This window comes from Cervus canadensis, chromosome 5 (genome assembly GCF_019320065.1).
Source record: "Cervus canadensis isolate Bull #8, Minnesota chromosome 5, ASM1932006v1, whole genome shotgun sequence".
In the NCBI taxonomy this organism is placed as follows: Eukaryota; Metazoa; Chordata; class Mammalia; order Artiodactyla; family Cervidae; genus Cervus; species Cervus canadensis.
In genome coordinates, this window is record NC_057390.1 from 81,902,886 (window position 1) to 81,917,359 (window position 14,474).

General features: G+C 38.4%; 1 protein-coding gene across 6 annotated transcripts in view; it reads left to right on the forward strand.

Moving 5' to 3' along the window:
- Window positions 1-659: 659 nt before the first annotated feature.
- ROCK2 (Rho associated coiled-coil containing protein kinase 2) overlaps window positions 660-14,474 on the forward strand; it is a 129,759-nt gene continuing 115,944 nt past the window's right edge. For all 6 annotated transcript variants that reach the window (XR_006269537.1, XM_043469342.1, XM_043469340.1 and 3 more), the window contains exon 1: window positions 660-1,277. Coding sequence is in view for 5 of the 6 variants with exons in the window: in XM_043469342.1 (XP_043325277.1) it covers window positions 1,137-1,277 (141 nt within the window). In the remaining variant the exon portion in view is untranslated. The remainder of the gene's footprint in view (window positions 1,278-14,474) is intronic.

The following is a 14,474-nucleotide window of genomic DNA, read 5'->3' on the forward strand; positions in this document are numbered from 1 at the left end:
CGAGCCGCCCATGGCCCCCCCCCCCCGGCCACCGGGCCCCGCACCGGGCGCAGCCGGGTCGCCTCGGGGCCCGGGGTGGGCCTCCTAGTCCAGGGAGTCGGTCGTCCGGGTAGGGCCCGGCGGGAGCTGAGGGAGCCGGCGGGGGGCGCCGACCCGCCCATCCCCCGCCACCCCAACCGCCCGGCCTCCCGGCCTCGAGCCGGGCGCAGCCGGGTGGCCTCGGGGCGCCGGGAGGGTGGGTGCGGTGGGCCTCCGAGTACATGGGGTCGGTCGCCCGGGCAGGGGCCGGCGGGAGCTGAGGGAGCCGGCGGCGGCGGTGGGGGGGTCCGATCCCCGAGCCCCCAGGTGCACCCTCCCCTCCCTTCAGCTGCAGCTCGCGGGTCCAGTGAGGCCGTGACCGCTCGCCGCCCGACGGTTTACCCTGTGAGAACTCAACAGGGGAGGGGGACACAGAGAAGGAAGGAGGCTGAAAAAGGAGAAATGCGAAGCCAAGCAGACAGGAGGAAACGATAAAAAAAAAAAAAAAAACACGAGGAAACGGGCGTGAGGAGGCGGAGGCCGACGGGCGGCAGCGGCGGCGGCGCGCGAGGGGCGGGGCCGGGAGCGCGCGGGGCGGGGCGAGCGCGGGGGCGCGCCGCCAGCCGCGGCCCGAGGGGCTTGTGGGTAGCGGCTGCGCGCGGCCGGAGACGGGCGCCGCGCGGGAGTGTGTGAGGGGCGCGGGCGTGTGGGGCGCGGGCGGCCGCCGGCGGTCATGGGAGCCGGCTGGCCGTGGCAGTAGTTGTCTGGAGCCCGGGCTTCAGCTTCCCGGAGCCCCCAGAGGGCGGGACAGCCCCCGGGGGGCCCGGCGGTGGCGGCGCCACTTCCCCGCTCCCGCCCTCGGAGTCCTGAGGGAGCTCGCGGCGGAGGAGTGGACCGGGCGGCGCGAATCTGACTGAGGGGCGGGGACGCCGTCTGCTCCGCGCTGCTCCCGGGGCCGGGCCGGCCTCCCACAGCCCCAAGGCCCCGGGGCGCTGAGCTCGAGGCGGGCGGTGGGCCCGGGCGGAGCCCCGGCCGGAGCCGGTGGTTCGAGGGCGGCGGTAGGCCCCGAGGCCGGCCGGGCCGGAGCGCGGAGAGCTGAGAGCGGGCCTGGCGGCGGCATGAGCCGGCCCCCGACGACGGGGAAGATGCCCGGCGCCCCCGAGGCCGTGTCGGGGGACGGCGCGGGCGCGAGCCGCCAGAGGAAGCTGGAGGCGCTGATCCGAGACCCTCGCTCGCCCATCAACGTGGAGAGCTTGCTGGTATGTGGCCGGGGGCCCAGGAGCCCTCCCTGATGACCGCTCGAACCGCAGATTGCCCCGACTGCCTACCTCTCTGTGACCACTCAGCGGTGGGGGCGGGCGGCGGAGGGGAGGTCTCGCCCCACCCTGCCCAGCTTCCCGGCAGCCGGGGCCCGGGTCGGGGAGACCAGACAGTTCTGCGACCGAGTTCCGGGAGTAGAGAGACCCACCTTGGATTCTTCCCTTCTGCCTCCTGGAGCTGGTGTCACCCGCGGCTGCCCCGGTCTTGGAGCGCTGGGAGGAAGCACTCTTCTTCCCCCCCTGCCCTGTGGGTCTGGGGGTGGGGGGTCGGGTGGGGAGACCTGTCCATCAGACCCCAGGCTAGCCCATCTGAAAGAGCGTCATGCTGCCTGGCGACGCGCGTCGGAGCAAGAGAGAAACCCGGTGGCTGTCCCTACGGGGAGTCCCCACCTGGGGTACATGACAAAGAATTCAGTCTGAAATCTGGTAACACACAGCCTGAGGTTTCTATGTTTTCAGTTGTCTGTGAACATTAATCGTTACAATTCAGTGCATTTCAATTTCTGTAAGTTTAATTTCAGCGATTATTGCCCGGGAGCTATAAATTCACTTGAATTGTAGTGTGCTATCAGTCTCTCCTTTTCATTGTGTCTCTTTCCTGAGATGGCCTTGGAGATCCCAATTAATAGCCACATAAAGTCTGCTTGTTGGCTTTGTTTAAGAAAGGAACAAGATTGATCAGAAATGCACTGTAGAATGCTTATTTATTTCTTGCTTTTGTTAGGATAGACTGTTGTATTTTACAGACTCTTTGATTAGTATGCAGTAGAGATGCGTTTATGGGAAAGGTGGGGGGTGTAGGTTTTTACCCTGGGGAGGAGAAGAAAGTGAAAAAGATGTGCTGGTTGTTAAATTAACTCTGGACAACTAGAATTCGGGTAGGTGATCGTTGGATCCTTTAGGTATTTCCTCCCAGAATGCCTGTTCTACTCCCTGACAGGAGAAATCTATTGACTATATGATGAGAAAAACTGTCTCCTCCCTTTCCAGTGACTGACTGACTTTCCTTCAGAAGCTGTTGGTTATCCTTTGAGGTTTCTGGAATCAGTTGCGGAGTGACTCAGTACCGTTTGGCCAAAGTGCAGGAACTGACTAAAGAGTGTCTTTCTGTACAGTGCACAGAATGTAGTGATGTACTGTGTCAGACGTGTTTGACATTTCCTTTTATTGATTTTCATGTCATTGTGTTGTTCATGTGTTTTCATGGGAGCATGACACTCTGATAGTGTTTCTAAGTCTTTGATTGGGGATAGGATTGGTTGCATGAAGGGCATAGCTTTTCCTAGACCAGAGCAGAGACTCTGGGCTTCACTCCCAGCATTTTCACTTTGGTATTTTGCTAGCAAAACTCTGACCTAAGGCCAGAAAGTTCAGTTAAAAATAGTACAGCAAATCTCAAGTATTCATCAGGTTCATATTCAACCTCAGATAGAAATTTTTTGCACTTTCATCTCTTAGGCTTTACGGGTGGTAATTATTAGGGTCATTATGAGCTTGAGCCTAAGCTATTTATGATCATACATTCTTTTTTATTAAAGTGTTTTCTAAATCATTAAAATGAAGGCTGCTTTTTAAAAAATGAAGCATTACACATGCTCAGTAAACTGCCTGGTCCATTCATTTATTGAGTGCCTAGGTCAGCCAAGACACTTTACACCTTTATTAAGGTAACATACTGCTAGTATGACATCACATGCTGCTGACTGGACAGATTTCATCTTTGCTGTTTTTAGCTGATTAACTGTTATGGTTCTGGGTTGCAATAAATCTTATCAGGCCAGAAATTGTCCTTTACTCTTTGAGGTTGCTGGTGTTTCTACTGTAAAATAACAAGCTGAAGATTTTTTTTAAAAAACCATGTTATTTACAGTGTTAGCTTTAAACATATATATTTAATTATATCAAATACCAGAGTAGATTACCATTTCCTACTTCAGGGAATCTTCAAATCCATGTCTCCTGCATTACCACATTTTTAAAAATACCTACTCAGGTATTCTTGCCTGGAAAATTCCATGAACAGAGGAACTTGGCCTGATCGCACACACAGCCTGTCCATAACATAAAACTTACCGTTTTAACCATTTTGAGTGTACACTTCAGTGGCATTACTTACATTCACATTATTGTGCAAATATCACCATTATCCATCTCCAGCACTTTTTCTTCTTTCCAAACAGAAGTTCCATGAGTTAATTTTTAAAAGTGTTATAAAAACATATTTCCTAAAATAGTGGTGAGGGTCACTTTAAAGATTTGAAACCTTACTGTCAACCTTCATTGTCACAATTGATCATTGTTTTACTGTGAATGGCATTTCTTTTGATTTTACTGTAGAAAATATTAATATTTTTTCTTTTACAGAGACAATTTAAAGTAATATGATAAAAACACAGTCACAAATGTTAGTTACTTATTTTGGAACTTAGAAAGTACCATTTAAAATTATATACTGCCTAAGGTGACAAAACTAAGAGGTGAAGTATACCAGAAGTTGCTATTATAACAGTTACTATCATAGGTACTATGGGCCAGGCCTTGAAGGTAAAACTGTTTGTTGGAAGAAGTATTATATGAGATAAAAGTGCTTAGCTCAGTGCTTGGTACATAGTAGTGCTTATTAAATTTAGCTCACTTCTGTGTGCTTTTAGCATATTTTTAGGTAAGTGCTTTAAATTTCCTTTGAAAAGGAAAATGATTCTATTGGCAGCTGTTTCTTGCTATAAAATTTTGAATGAATAACATTTTATTTTGAATTTGCCATCAGAAAAGTGCTAGCAGTCACCAAACATAGATAGATCTGAATTCTAAGACTGTCAGCACAGAGACTAAAGTGTCTTTTTTCTCTGCAGCAACTCGTTTTAAAGAGGCTTTATGTGGATCCTTCAGATTAATCTGAAGAGCATATATCCCTTTTGTGGTTGCAGATTGTAAGTTGTTAGGTATTACTTAAAAATAGAGTTTTGAGAGAGATTTGCTTCTGTAGTATCTGCACTACCCACCCCCCCCACCGCCACCCCAAGGAAATGATCTTCAGTAGTATGCTTTTTCATTGTTTGAAACTTTTGAGTATATACCCATGTTTTGTTGTCAAGACTAAGCTTCCCATACTGCTTACCCAAATATTACGGTAAAAAGAATTGTCCTTTAGTGTTGTGCTGGAGAGATGTCTTTCTAACAGTTTGTGCTTTTGTGCTTTGATTTATTATTTTAAAGGGTAAATGATTATTGTAACCTCTGGGATTCAGGCTTGGGTAAAGTGTTCCATTAGGCTTGTGTTGATGGGAAAAGGTAATTAAAAACTTAGGATTTTCAGTAACTTAGAATACAAAACACTTCATTTAATTCATTTTTATTAAACCATGTGAAAATATTTTTTATCACAGTGGTTTTTGGTAAAGCTTATTTGATGTAACATCTGTCCTGATCTGATGTTACAGTATTTAAGGCGGTTTATCTCTCTTGGCGTAAATAATAATAGCTTCCCCTGAAGAAATATTGGGGTTTCCCAGGTGGCTCAGTGATAAAGAATCCGCCGGCCAATGCAGGAGGCATGGACTCAATCCTTGGGTCAGCAAGAGCCCCTGGAGGAGGAAATGGCAACCCACTCCAGTAATCTTGCCTGGACAATCCCGTGGACAGAGGAGCCTGGTGGGCTACAGTCCATGGGATCACAAAGAGTCGGACACGACAGAGCTACTGAGCACGAGAGAAATAACAGCGTTTGATTTCAGGATGCTACCCCAGACTCCCCGGAGTTTTGGGGACTATACTGTACATGGTATATATACTTTATTACTATTTTAAAATCCAAATATTCTGAATTTGGAAACATCTTGCCGCAAGGTAAGGCCAGCACAGACTAAGTAAGGAAGTACTGACTTAACACACACCTTAAATAGGTGTAAAGAAATAGTGGATAATTATCTTGAAGCCTAAGTTGTTGTCCATTGTTTTGGTTGAGTCCTGATCAGATAGTTCTCTTTTGCAGTTTCAAATTCTGAAGTATTCTAAGCATGCTAAGAGAATATAGCATGCAGAATGGTGCTAAAGATTACTTTTGCCTTTTCTAGAACTTTGTATAAATGGAATCCATAGTATGTACTCTTATATCTGGCTGCTTTAGTTCAGGATAGTTTTTGAGATTCATCCATGTTTATTTTGTGTACCAGCAGTTTGTTCCTTTTTTTATTGCTAACTAGCATTCTATTGTATGCATAACGCACAATTTGTTAGGCATCTTCTGTTAATGGATGCCTGGGCTGTTTTCAGTTTTTGGCTATTTCTTATAATATACTTTGGCTTTTAATAAAGCTTACTGTAAGCAATTTAGTAGTAAGCCTGTGTGAGGACACTCATTTCTCTTGAGTTAAATACCTAGTAGTGGTTTTATTAGGTCATAGGGTAAGAGTATCTTTAGGTTTTTTTTGTTTTATGTAACTGTCAGATCTTTTCCTAAAGTGGTCATACCATTTTACATTCACACAGCAACCTGGGAGAGTTCCAGTTCCTTCCCAACACTGGGTCTTAAATTTTAGCCATTCTGTGGGTGGATAGTGGTATCTCATTGTGACTTTCGTTTGCATTTTTCTGGTGATTAATGACGTACTTTTTTATGCACATAGCTGGACATTTGTATATCCTGTGAAGCATCTGTTCAAATCTTTCATCCATTTGAAAAATTAATATTCTTTATTTTTGAGTTACACAGCTGTTTATATATCCTGTGTACCAGTTTTTTGTCAAATATATGGCAAGGTTGTTTTTTAATCACATTTTTTTTTTAATCGTTATTGTTTTTTCTGCTTGAAAGACTATTGTCTATTCCCATGTTGCAAGAAATTTTCCTTTACTTTCTTTTAGAAGTTTTATCGTTTTACTTTTTAGGTCTAGAATATATGTTAAGCCAGTTTTAGTGTGCAGTGTGAATGTTTTTCCTCATATTCTCCAAATCCAGTTACTTAGCTTATTCAGCACCATTTTTTCCACAGCTTCATTGAGATATTATTGACTTGTAACATTGTATGTGTGTAAGCTGTACAAGTGATACACAATACTACCTAATATTTACCACAGTAAAGTTAGTTAACACATCCTTTACCTCACATAATTACCATATTGTTGGTGTCATCTTGAGAACATTTAAGATTTACTCTCAACAACTTTCAGGTATATCTGTACAGTGTTGTTACTGTACAGTATAGTCACCAGCAGCAGTTTATAAAAAAATGTTTTTCTTTTCTCATTGGATTGCCTTGCTTGGCACCTTTGTTGAAAATCAATTTACTGATAGGTGCTTTTTTATCAACTTAGTAACTACATCAAGTCCTTCCTCATGGTTCTATTCTTTAACCCATGCTCTATTCAAAATTCTTCTTTAATTTTTAATTTGTATCATTTTACTTGAAGGAAATGAGCAGGCAGCAATGGTTGAGACAGGGAAACATGGATTTTATTTTTTGAAGTGAAGTAAGATTTGTTATTTTTTAAGTTATACAAATAATATGTTCTTATTATAGAAAATTTAGAGACAAAAGAAAGATATAAATGCAAGTGACACTTCTACATAGTTGCCTCACATAGAGATAGCACATTTTGGTATAAATACCTGTCTGAAAAAATTAAATGTAAAAGAAGTAAAGTTACACTGTACCTATGCTTTGCCATTTTTTTTATACTTAATGAATAATAGAAACTTTTATGTAATCAAGTTTATTAGTCTTCTCACTGTAGAGTGTTTTCTGGCTTAGGACATTATCCATTATCAAGATTATGATATCATAGACCTGAATTTTCTTTTAGTACTCTAATGGTTTTACTTTTAATGTTACTTTTACTTCATTTGGAATTCTGATAGAAAATATGAAGTAGGGGTACAAAATTTTATCAGGAAGTTTGTCTAACTACTAGAGTTCACAAAATATTAATTGGGAACCTCTGTTATATCTCTGTATTGTCATGTAACTTTATTTGGGAGTGGTGCTTGGGAGAAAACAGAGAGTAATGATAGGGATTTGGTCTTCATTTGAACTTCTTGAGTTTCTTCATGGAAATTACATCTCTTCAACTGTATTTAAAATCCTATCCTGTGCTTATATTCCAAAAATATGAGCTGTTAGTGATAAGGGTTACTGGTGAAAAGACTATGGAGACTTGGAGCAGCATATTATAATATAGCTTTTGGGAAAAAAACATAAAACGTTTTCTGTTGGTAGCTTATTTTATAGAGGTTGATATTTCAATTGATATGAAATCATGGTGGCATTTGGGACTCTACTGAAACTGTCACTTTTATCCTTGATTGGAGTCATTCTCCTTTCCTCTCATCTGTATCATTTGTACCCCCCTTTTTTTTTTCTGTGAAGTATGTTTAAATTATAGAGATATATTTGTGAGTTCTGCAATTGAGTGTCCCAGATGACCCTCACTTATCTTTTTAGAAAGCATTTGGGTCATGATAGTTAGCAGTTCAGAGTGTGTGTGTGTATGTGTGTGTGTGTGTGTGTGTCTGAGAGAGAGAGAGAGGCACAGAGATAGACAAAAAAGGAAGTATTGAGATTCACTTTTGGTTCATTATTGGTAAACTTTTGGGGAATGTTTCTAACTAAGTCCAAAAATGTTTATATGGTTTGTTGTTTCATTCTAGTAAGGTATGGGTTGTTTAGGTGTGCCATCTAGAGTGCTCTGTAGGTTTGTGTTTTTTATTGGTTATAAACTGATCACTTAGTACTTAACATCTAATTTCCTTTATTTTCCAAAAGAGTTTCAGATTTTTTAAGTTATAAATCAGTTGATAGAGATTTTCAAGAGATGATAGACTTGGAACTAAATTTTAATACTTCACTGTTGGGGTTATTTTTTAAGCCAAGGAAATGAGTAGCAGAACCGTCTAATACTTTAGATAGAAATGAAACAGATCCTGGTTGCCATTACCTTAATTACTTGGATGTTTGTGATGTGGAATGACCAAGTATTGTCATAGGTACTTCTTGGTTTTTTACTTTATTTGATGGACAGAACACAAGCTCTTTTAGGATATGGTTCATTTTTTTTCTTCCTCTTGCTGTGTCTTGTAATATTTGTTGAATAAACTAACAAATAATGCTTATTTAAGTAATGGAAGTGAAAACCTATATAAATAGATCCCTGCTTGAAGAGATATTAAAGTATTCCCCAAGTAAAAGTTTTGATATTAATATATGTTCTTGTCACTTATTTCTTATGTATCTATAGGAAGGAAGATAAGTGAACATGTATATGTGCAGAGGGGTTGCGTTTGGGTGGTAGAATTAATTGGAAGTCAAGCAGGAGAAGTGAATTGTGATTTGAATATTTTCTGAATTGTGCTTAGGCAGTTTGTCTTGGAGAGTATTTAAGCTGATTTTATTCAGTGTTTTAGGTAAGATAAAAACAGCTTCTGAGGGCTGAATGGCCTTTATGATGTTCTCCTACTCTTTAACTTTTCTTCTGTTTAAACATATCCAGTTCCTTCTTATGTACCTAGGTGATACCTGTGTTTGAAATAGCCTTTCCTGAGTTAGGGCAGATAAAATTCTAGTGATGTGTTCACAGGGTGAAATTCCTTAAAGTGGCATATTGGCTGTTATTAACAGTAAGGCAACATTTGTTAACCAAATTAAAAACAAAGCCAAAGGGCATGACAGATTTTGATCAGGATTTAAGAGTGTTATTACAAGTCACTTTGAATGACTATTTTGAAGAACTTTCAGATAGTATCAAGCATTCTGATTACTAGCCCCAGCCAACCACTGATTCTGTTCTGTTTCCATGAAGTTTTCTTTTCCAGGAATTCCATACAGACAGAATCACACAGTATGGAGACTTTGTTCAGGATTCTTTCACCTGGTGGTGTTTAAAGTCACTCAGTCATGTCTGACTCTTTGAGACCCCATGGACTATATATTCCATGGAATTCTCCACGCCAGAATACTGGAGTGGGTAGCCTTTCCCTTCTCCAGGGGATCTTCCCAACCCAGGGATCGAACTCAGGTCTCCAGCATTGCAGCCAGATTCTTTACCGGCTGAGCCACAAGGGAAGGCCTTCTTTCACCTAGCATAATGTTTTTTGAGCTTCATTTATGTTGTAGCGTTTATCAATATCTTGTTCTTTTAAATTGCTGCATAATATTCCATACACCACATTTTACTTAGGAATTCACCTTAATGTTTTTATTTCTCTTGACTAGATTTCAAGAAGTAGGATTGCTGGGTCATGTGATAAGCTTATGCTTAACTTCTAAGGAGTGAACAAAATGTTTTCCAGAGTGGCTGCACGATTTTACATTCCCACCAGCAATATATAAGGGTCCCAGTTTCTCTGCATCCTAAGAGAACACTTGGTGTGGCGTTTGTGTTTATAGCAGCTGCAGTGCGTTTTACTAATGACAAATGATGGCTGAGCTCTATTTCATGTGCTTGCTAATTTTGCTTGTTCTTTTGATACTTTACTAATGTATCATGAGAATGGTATGGTAAATGAAATTCAATTTTGTTTACCACACGTGAATTCTAGTGTTGAAAAATAGAATGCCGATAAATACAGATCAGAGCCCTTTGTAGGTGAAATTACCCTGCTATGTCTCCACCTAAAAGGCCTAGTTAATACAAGACTCTTTTTTTAAAAAAAAGAAAGAAAAAAAAACAATGAAACCTTGTTATTATACTTTTTCTTCCAAGTAATGAATGAGCCTTGTTGAACTATGTAGGCCCTGTGATGGCAGTAGAGTCTCTCCTGGTTGGGTTATTTCTAAGTTGAAGTACTTCTGACGTAACATGGCTTTTAAGTGGTGCTCCTTTCTGCTCTGTGCTCATCTTTCCCTTTTGATTATTTTGAGCATCTTGAAGTAAGCTTATAAGCTTATTTCTCTCTTGTTGGACCCAACACTAATCTTTATACATTCGTATTTTACATAAAAGATTAGGAAACAATTCTTAGTATCAATTTAGTAACTTGGTTCTTATGAGGGAAGGATAACTATTGATGTTTAAAACACTGTATATTATGCTTACCTTTGTTTTTTACTTTGAGACTCATCTGAATTTAACAACAGATACAAATGTTGCCTTTTCCTGTTTGTAAGTGGCATTGGGTATTGATTTTGGGGATTACATTATGTGCAGAGTTTTGGAACTTAATGGAAATAGTGTTCTTTCTTTTCAGATATAATAGTAAGTGCCTTATTTGTGCATTCTGTATCAGGATATGACCCTACTGTTTTGCCTTGCTTTTCAGTATGATTCCTTTAGAAGTCATAAAAAGATGCTTATTGAAATTGAAGTTTTCCTTTTAGCTTTAGTTTAGATGATTTTTTTTTTTTTTTTGAGTTTGTATCACATAGGACTTTTCTGAGCAGTGAAGGGAAAATTTAGGAAATTATTCTCTTAATCTTTAAGATTCTTTAATATATTAAAGATGAATTTAAAAAATTTTTGGTTTAGTATGTATTTTTTTTAAAAGAAAAGTGCATTAGCACGGTTGTCATGGACTTTGAGGCCTGTAAAGTGTAGTGAAATGTGTTTTTGCATGTTGAAACCCTGTAAAAAATATTTAAAGTATTGAATGTCTAAACAGTATGATTTTGAAAAATGCTTCACTTTTTGGGGATAACTTATTATAGAGTTACAGTTTGTGGCACTTTATTGTGTTACATAGTGGATAAAGTGCAGGTTGAAATTGAATAGTTAAAAATGGTGTGTTATGGTTGATTAGTTTGCCTTTGTTAAAAGAGTCAAGATTTAAATTTTTTTTTTTAAATGGACCATTAGATTTCATCAAGTGATGGTAACAGGTTGTATAATATAACCAGCATCTATGGGAATTAGTAAAGAATAGAGGGAAATATACCAAAATTATGATTTTCTTTCAGGGAAGTGAGATTCCAAGTCAGAAATTGGAAAAAGATAATGCAAAATGTAGTGTTTAATGTTAATGACAATATTTCATCTATTTTAAATTTAGGAAAATTTGCTTGGAGTTAACAATATTTGGAGTGCTTTTAAATATCTAAAGCACAAATTTTTGAATTTTTGTATTGGCTTTTCCATGATTTCTCAAAATATAATCACTGAAATTAGTATGCAAATGAAATAACAGATTTTTCTCTGAACTTTAAATGCATGATATGATCCTATATTAGTTGCATTCAGCGTGAAACAATTTTTTTGTTATTTTACATTCTCTCAAAAAGATACTCTTAAGCTTTAATCTAATGCAATGAAAAAATTTCCTTCCTGGATTAAAATAAAAATGAAAATATATACATATATCTGGCAATTTAAAAACTTAATACCAGCATAGTATATTTAGTTAAGATTTTTCTAATCTGTGTCTGCTAAAGCCAATAGCTAAGGCAGTGGTTTTCAACCCTTGTTACACATAGGATTCTACTAGAGAATTTTACAAATATTGGTGCCTAGATTCCACCTCCACCCATTCTAATATAATTGGTATGTGATGTGACTTTGGGATCAGGAGATTTAAAAGTTCCACATCTGGTTTTCAAATACAGGAAAGTGAGCTGAGAGGTGCAATATTCAAAGATTGGCAGAAGGGCCACTGGTCCAAAATGTGTCTCAGAAAAGGAGAATTTTGTTTCTTCTTTTATATCTGTGGCTCAGAGAGGCTTGAATGAAGCCAGAAAGTCAGAATTTATCTGATGGAAGTCAGAATCATAGCTAAGGTGCTTTGTGGAAATGGTGTGAGATCTTCTGATGTAGATGGCCTGTAGTGAGGCCAGGAATTTGCATTAAACCAAGCATCTCAGTTGATTCTGATGCAGGTAATCTGCTGGTCAAAGTTTGAGAAACATTGTAGTGTTGCTTCTTATACTGATTGGAAAAAAGCAAAAACCAATGGTTGAGATCTCTGGCACACATAATTGTATATGTGGAAAATGCTGGCATATGGAGAGATGCCAGGTTTTCTGAAATATGAGTCATCACATTTTAAGTGTATTTTTTTTTTTTTTTTAAGAGCTCCATAGGAATCAGACCAATGTTTTTCTTTTTCTCATTTTAGAAGAAAATTTAATTTGCTGAGATTTTCTGAAGGGAGAGTCAGATAAGATACACCAAATAGAAATGATTAAAAAAAAAAAAGATTGTGGTAAAATATACACAATACAGATTTCAATGTGGAAATGTTATGATTACATCTTACCCTTCAGTGGGAAATATAGTTTCCAGAGACTTACTGTCCTAGAAATATATAATTCTGATGTTTTACATTTAACAAATGATGATGGGAAAATAGGGACAGTCTTTTTATTCCTTGATTTAATTTAGGAAGAAAAATTTCACTAGAAATGTATGGTCCTTCAGAGAATGGCACCTGAAGCAGGATGGCATATGTCTGTGATTGTATCTATGTTGAAAAAAATAGTAAAATCATTCAAAAATTTTGTTTACAAGGAATCAAAAAACTATTGTAAAATATTCAAGCCTTTATATTAAACTTTTGAAATTTTGCTTTCAAAGCAGCCTTCAGAGTTATTGGTTACATTAATAGTCATTAACATGTTACTATTTAGATTTTTAAAAATATACTTTATTTGCAATTATTTCTCTTCATTTAAAATGAGAGAAATCCACATGATTCTTAGACAGTGGATAAGATGTCTGTATTTTTCATTCACTAAATATTTGTATATCAGATTTCCTGCTCTTAGGCCATTTTAATTTTGATGGTTAAGGGGTATATACCTGTTTCAAATTAAAATTTGCATGTGTTGATTCTTGTGATAATAGTAAAGCTATTAGAGGTATAGCAGTTATGATTTTTTAAATCTTTTTTTCATATTTTAAATCCTTGGCAACTCACTTTTTGTAGATTTTATCTTGTGGCTTAAAACTGCATCATTGTGGCCAAAGGCACAATTTATTATTTATGAGTCTAGGGTGATACATAAGTATCTTTAAAACCTTACATTTTTTAACAGTTTATCTTTTAAGATGTATCCATTCTTTCCAAATGATTACTGAATAGAAAGATAACTATAAACCTGAAACAAATCTGGAATTGGGTGACTCTTCTTTCACAGCCTTAATATATCAGTACTTCTGCAGTTATTGTTGGAAGTTTGTTACATATGATTCTGTAACCTTTCATTGGAAGTGTTTTTTGGATTTAGAATCATTTTACAACTAGTGATTAGAATCCCTATTCCATGACACCTCAGTATTGTATTACTTCCTAGCATTTCTAAATACTTGACAAAATGCAATTTGAGACTTCATGATTCTTTATTCCATATTTATGCCAAAAAATTTCTAGGTTGTTATTTCTGACTGTAGCTTAAATAGAATGTATAATTCATGATTGCAAAATTTAAAATTAGAGTATGAATGTGTTTTGTTAATGTTGTATTCAGGCTAGTGAAAAATTGTCACTAAAGCAAGATATAACATTATAAAATAATTAGAAAACTGAACTAGAAGATTTTGCTGGTAGTTCTGAAAAACAATTTCTGCTGCAAGCATATATTTTGTATAAAAGAGGAAGCTCTAAAATTACAAATTTTGAAGACATTGCTGAAAACAGGTTTGTTTTCCACATTTAAGACATTTCCATAATAGGAAAACAATGGATGATACAAATAAAACTAAATTTAGAACTAATAAGAAACTAGTACAAAATTAGCTAAAATTGGCTTATGAAATTTCTTTCAGAGGGAAGTAATAAAGTGAAACACTTCAGTTTTTAAGTACTGATTTGAGGAGAAGGGGAATTGTGGAGACGGGATTTTAAATTATAGGAGAAGGAAGTTTTGTCTTTCAGGATGATATGGGGAATGTAAGTCCCTGGAATAGTGTTTTACTTTACTTCTTGTTCTCACTTATAAACAGGATTTTTCAGTTTGGTTCAAGTTTAATTTGTGAAATAAAAATTTAAAAAATTTAAACAGTGACTTGCTTATTTCAAATTATTTTATGTAAGTAAAATTCCACTAAAATAAGTCCATAAAACAAAACCAGTTTAACCTGTATTCATAATATGAAAATACAGATGAAGTTTTTCCTTAAGAATTTTTTTTCTGGCCTAAGGTGGTAAAGATGGAAAAAAATAAAACAGCTTGATTATTTTCATGTGTATTTTTAGAAGAGAAGCAGAGTAGTGTA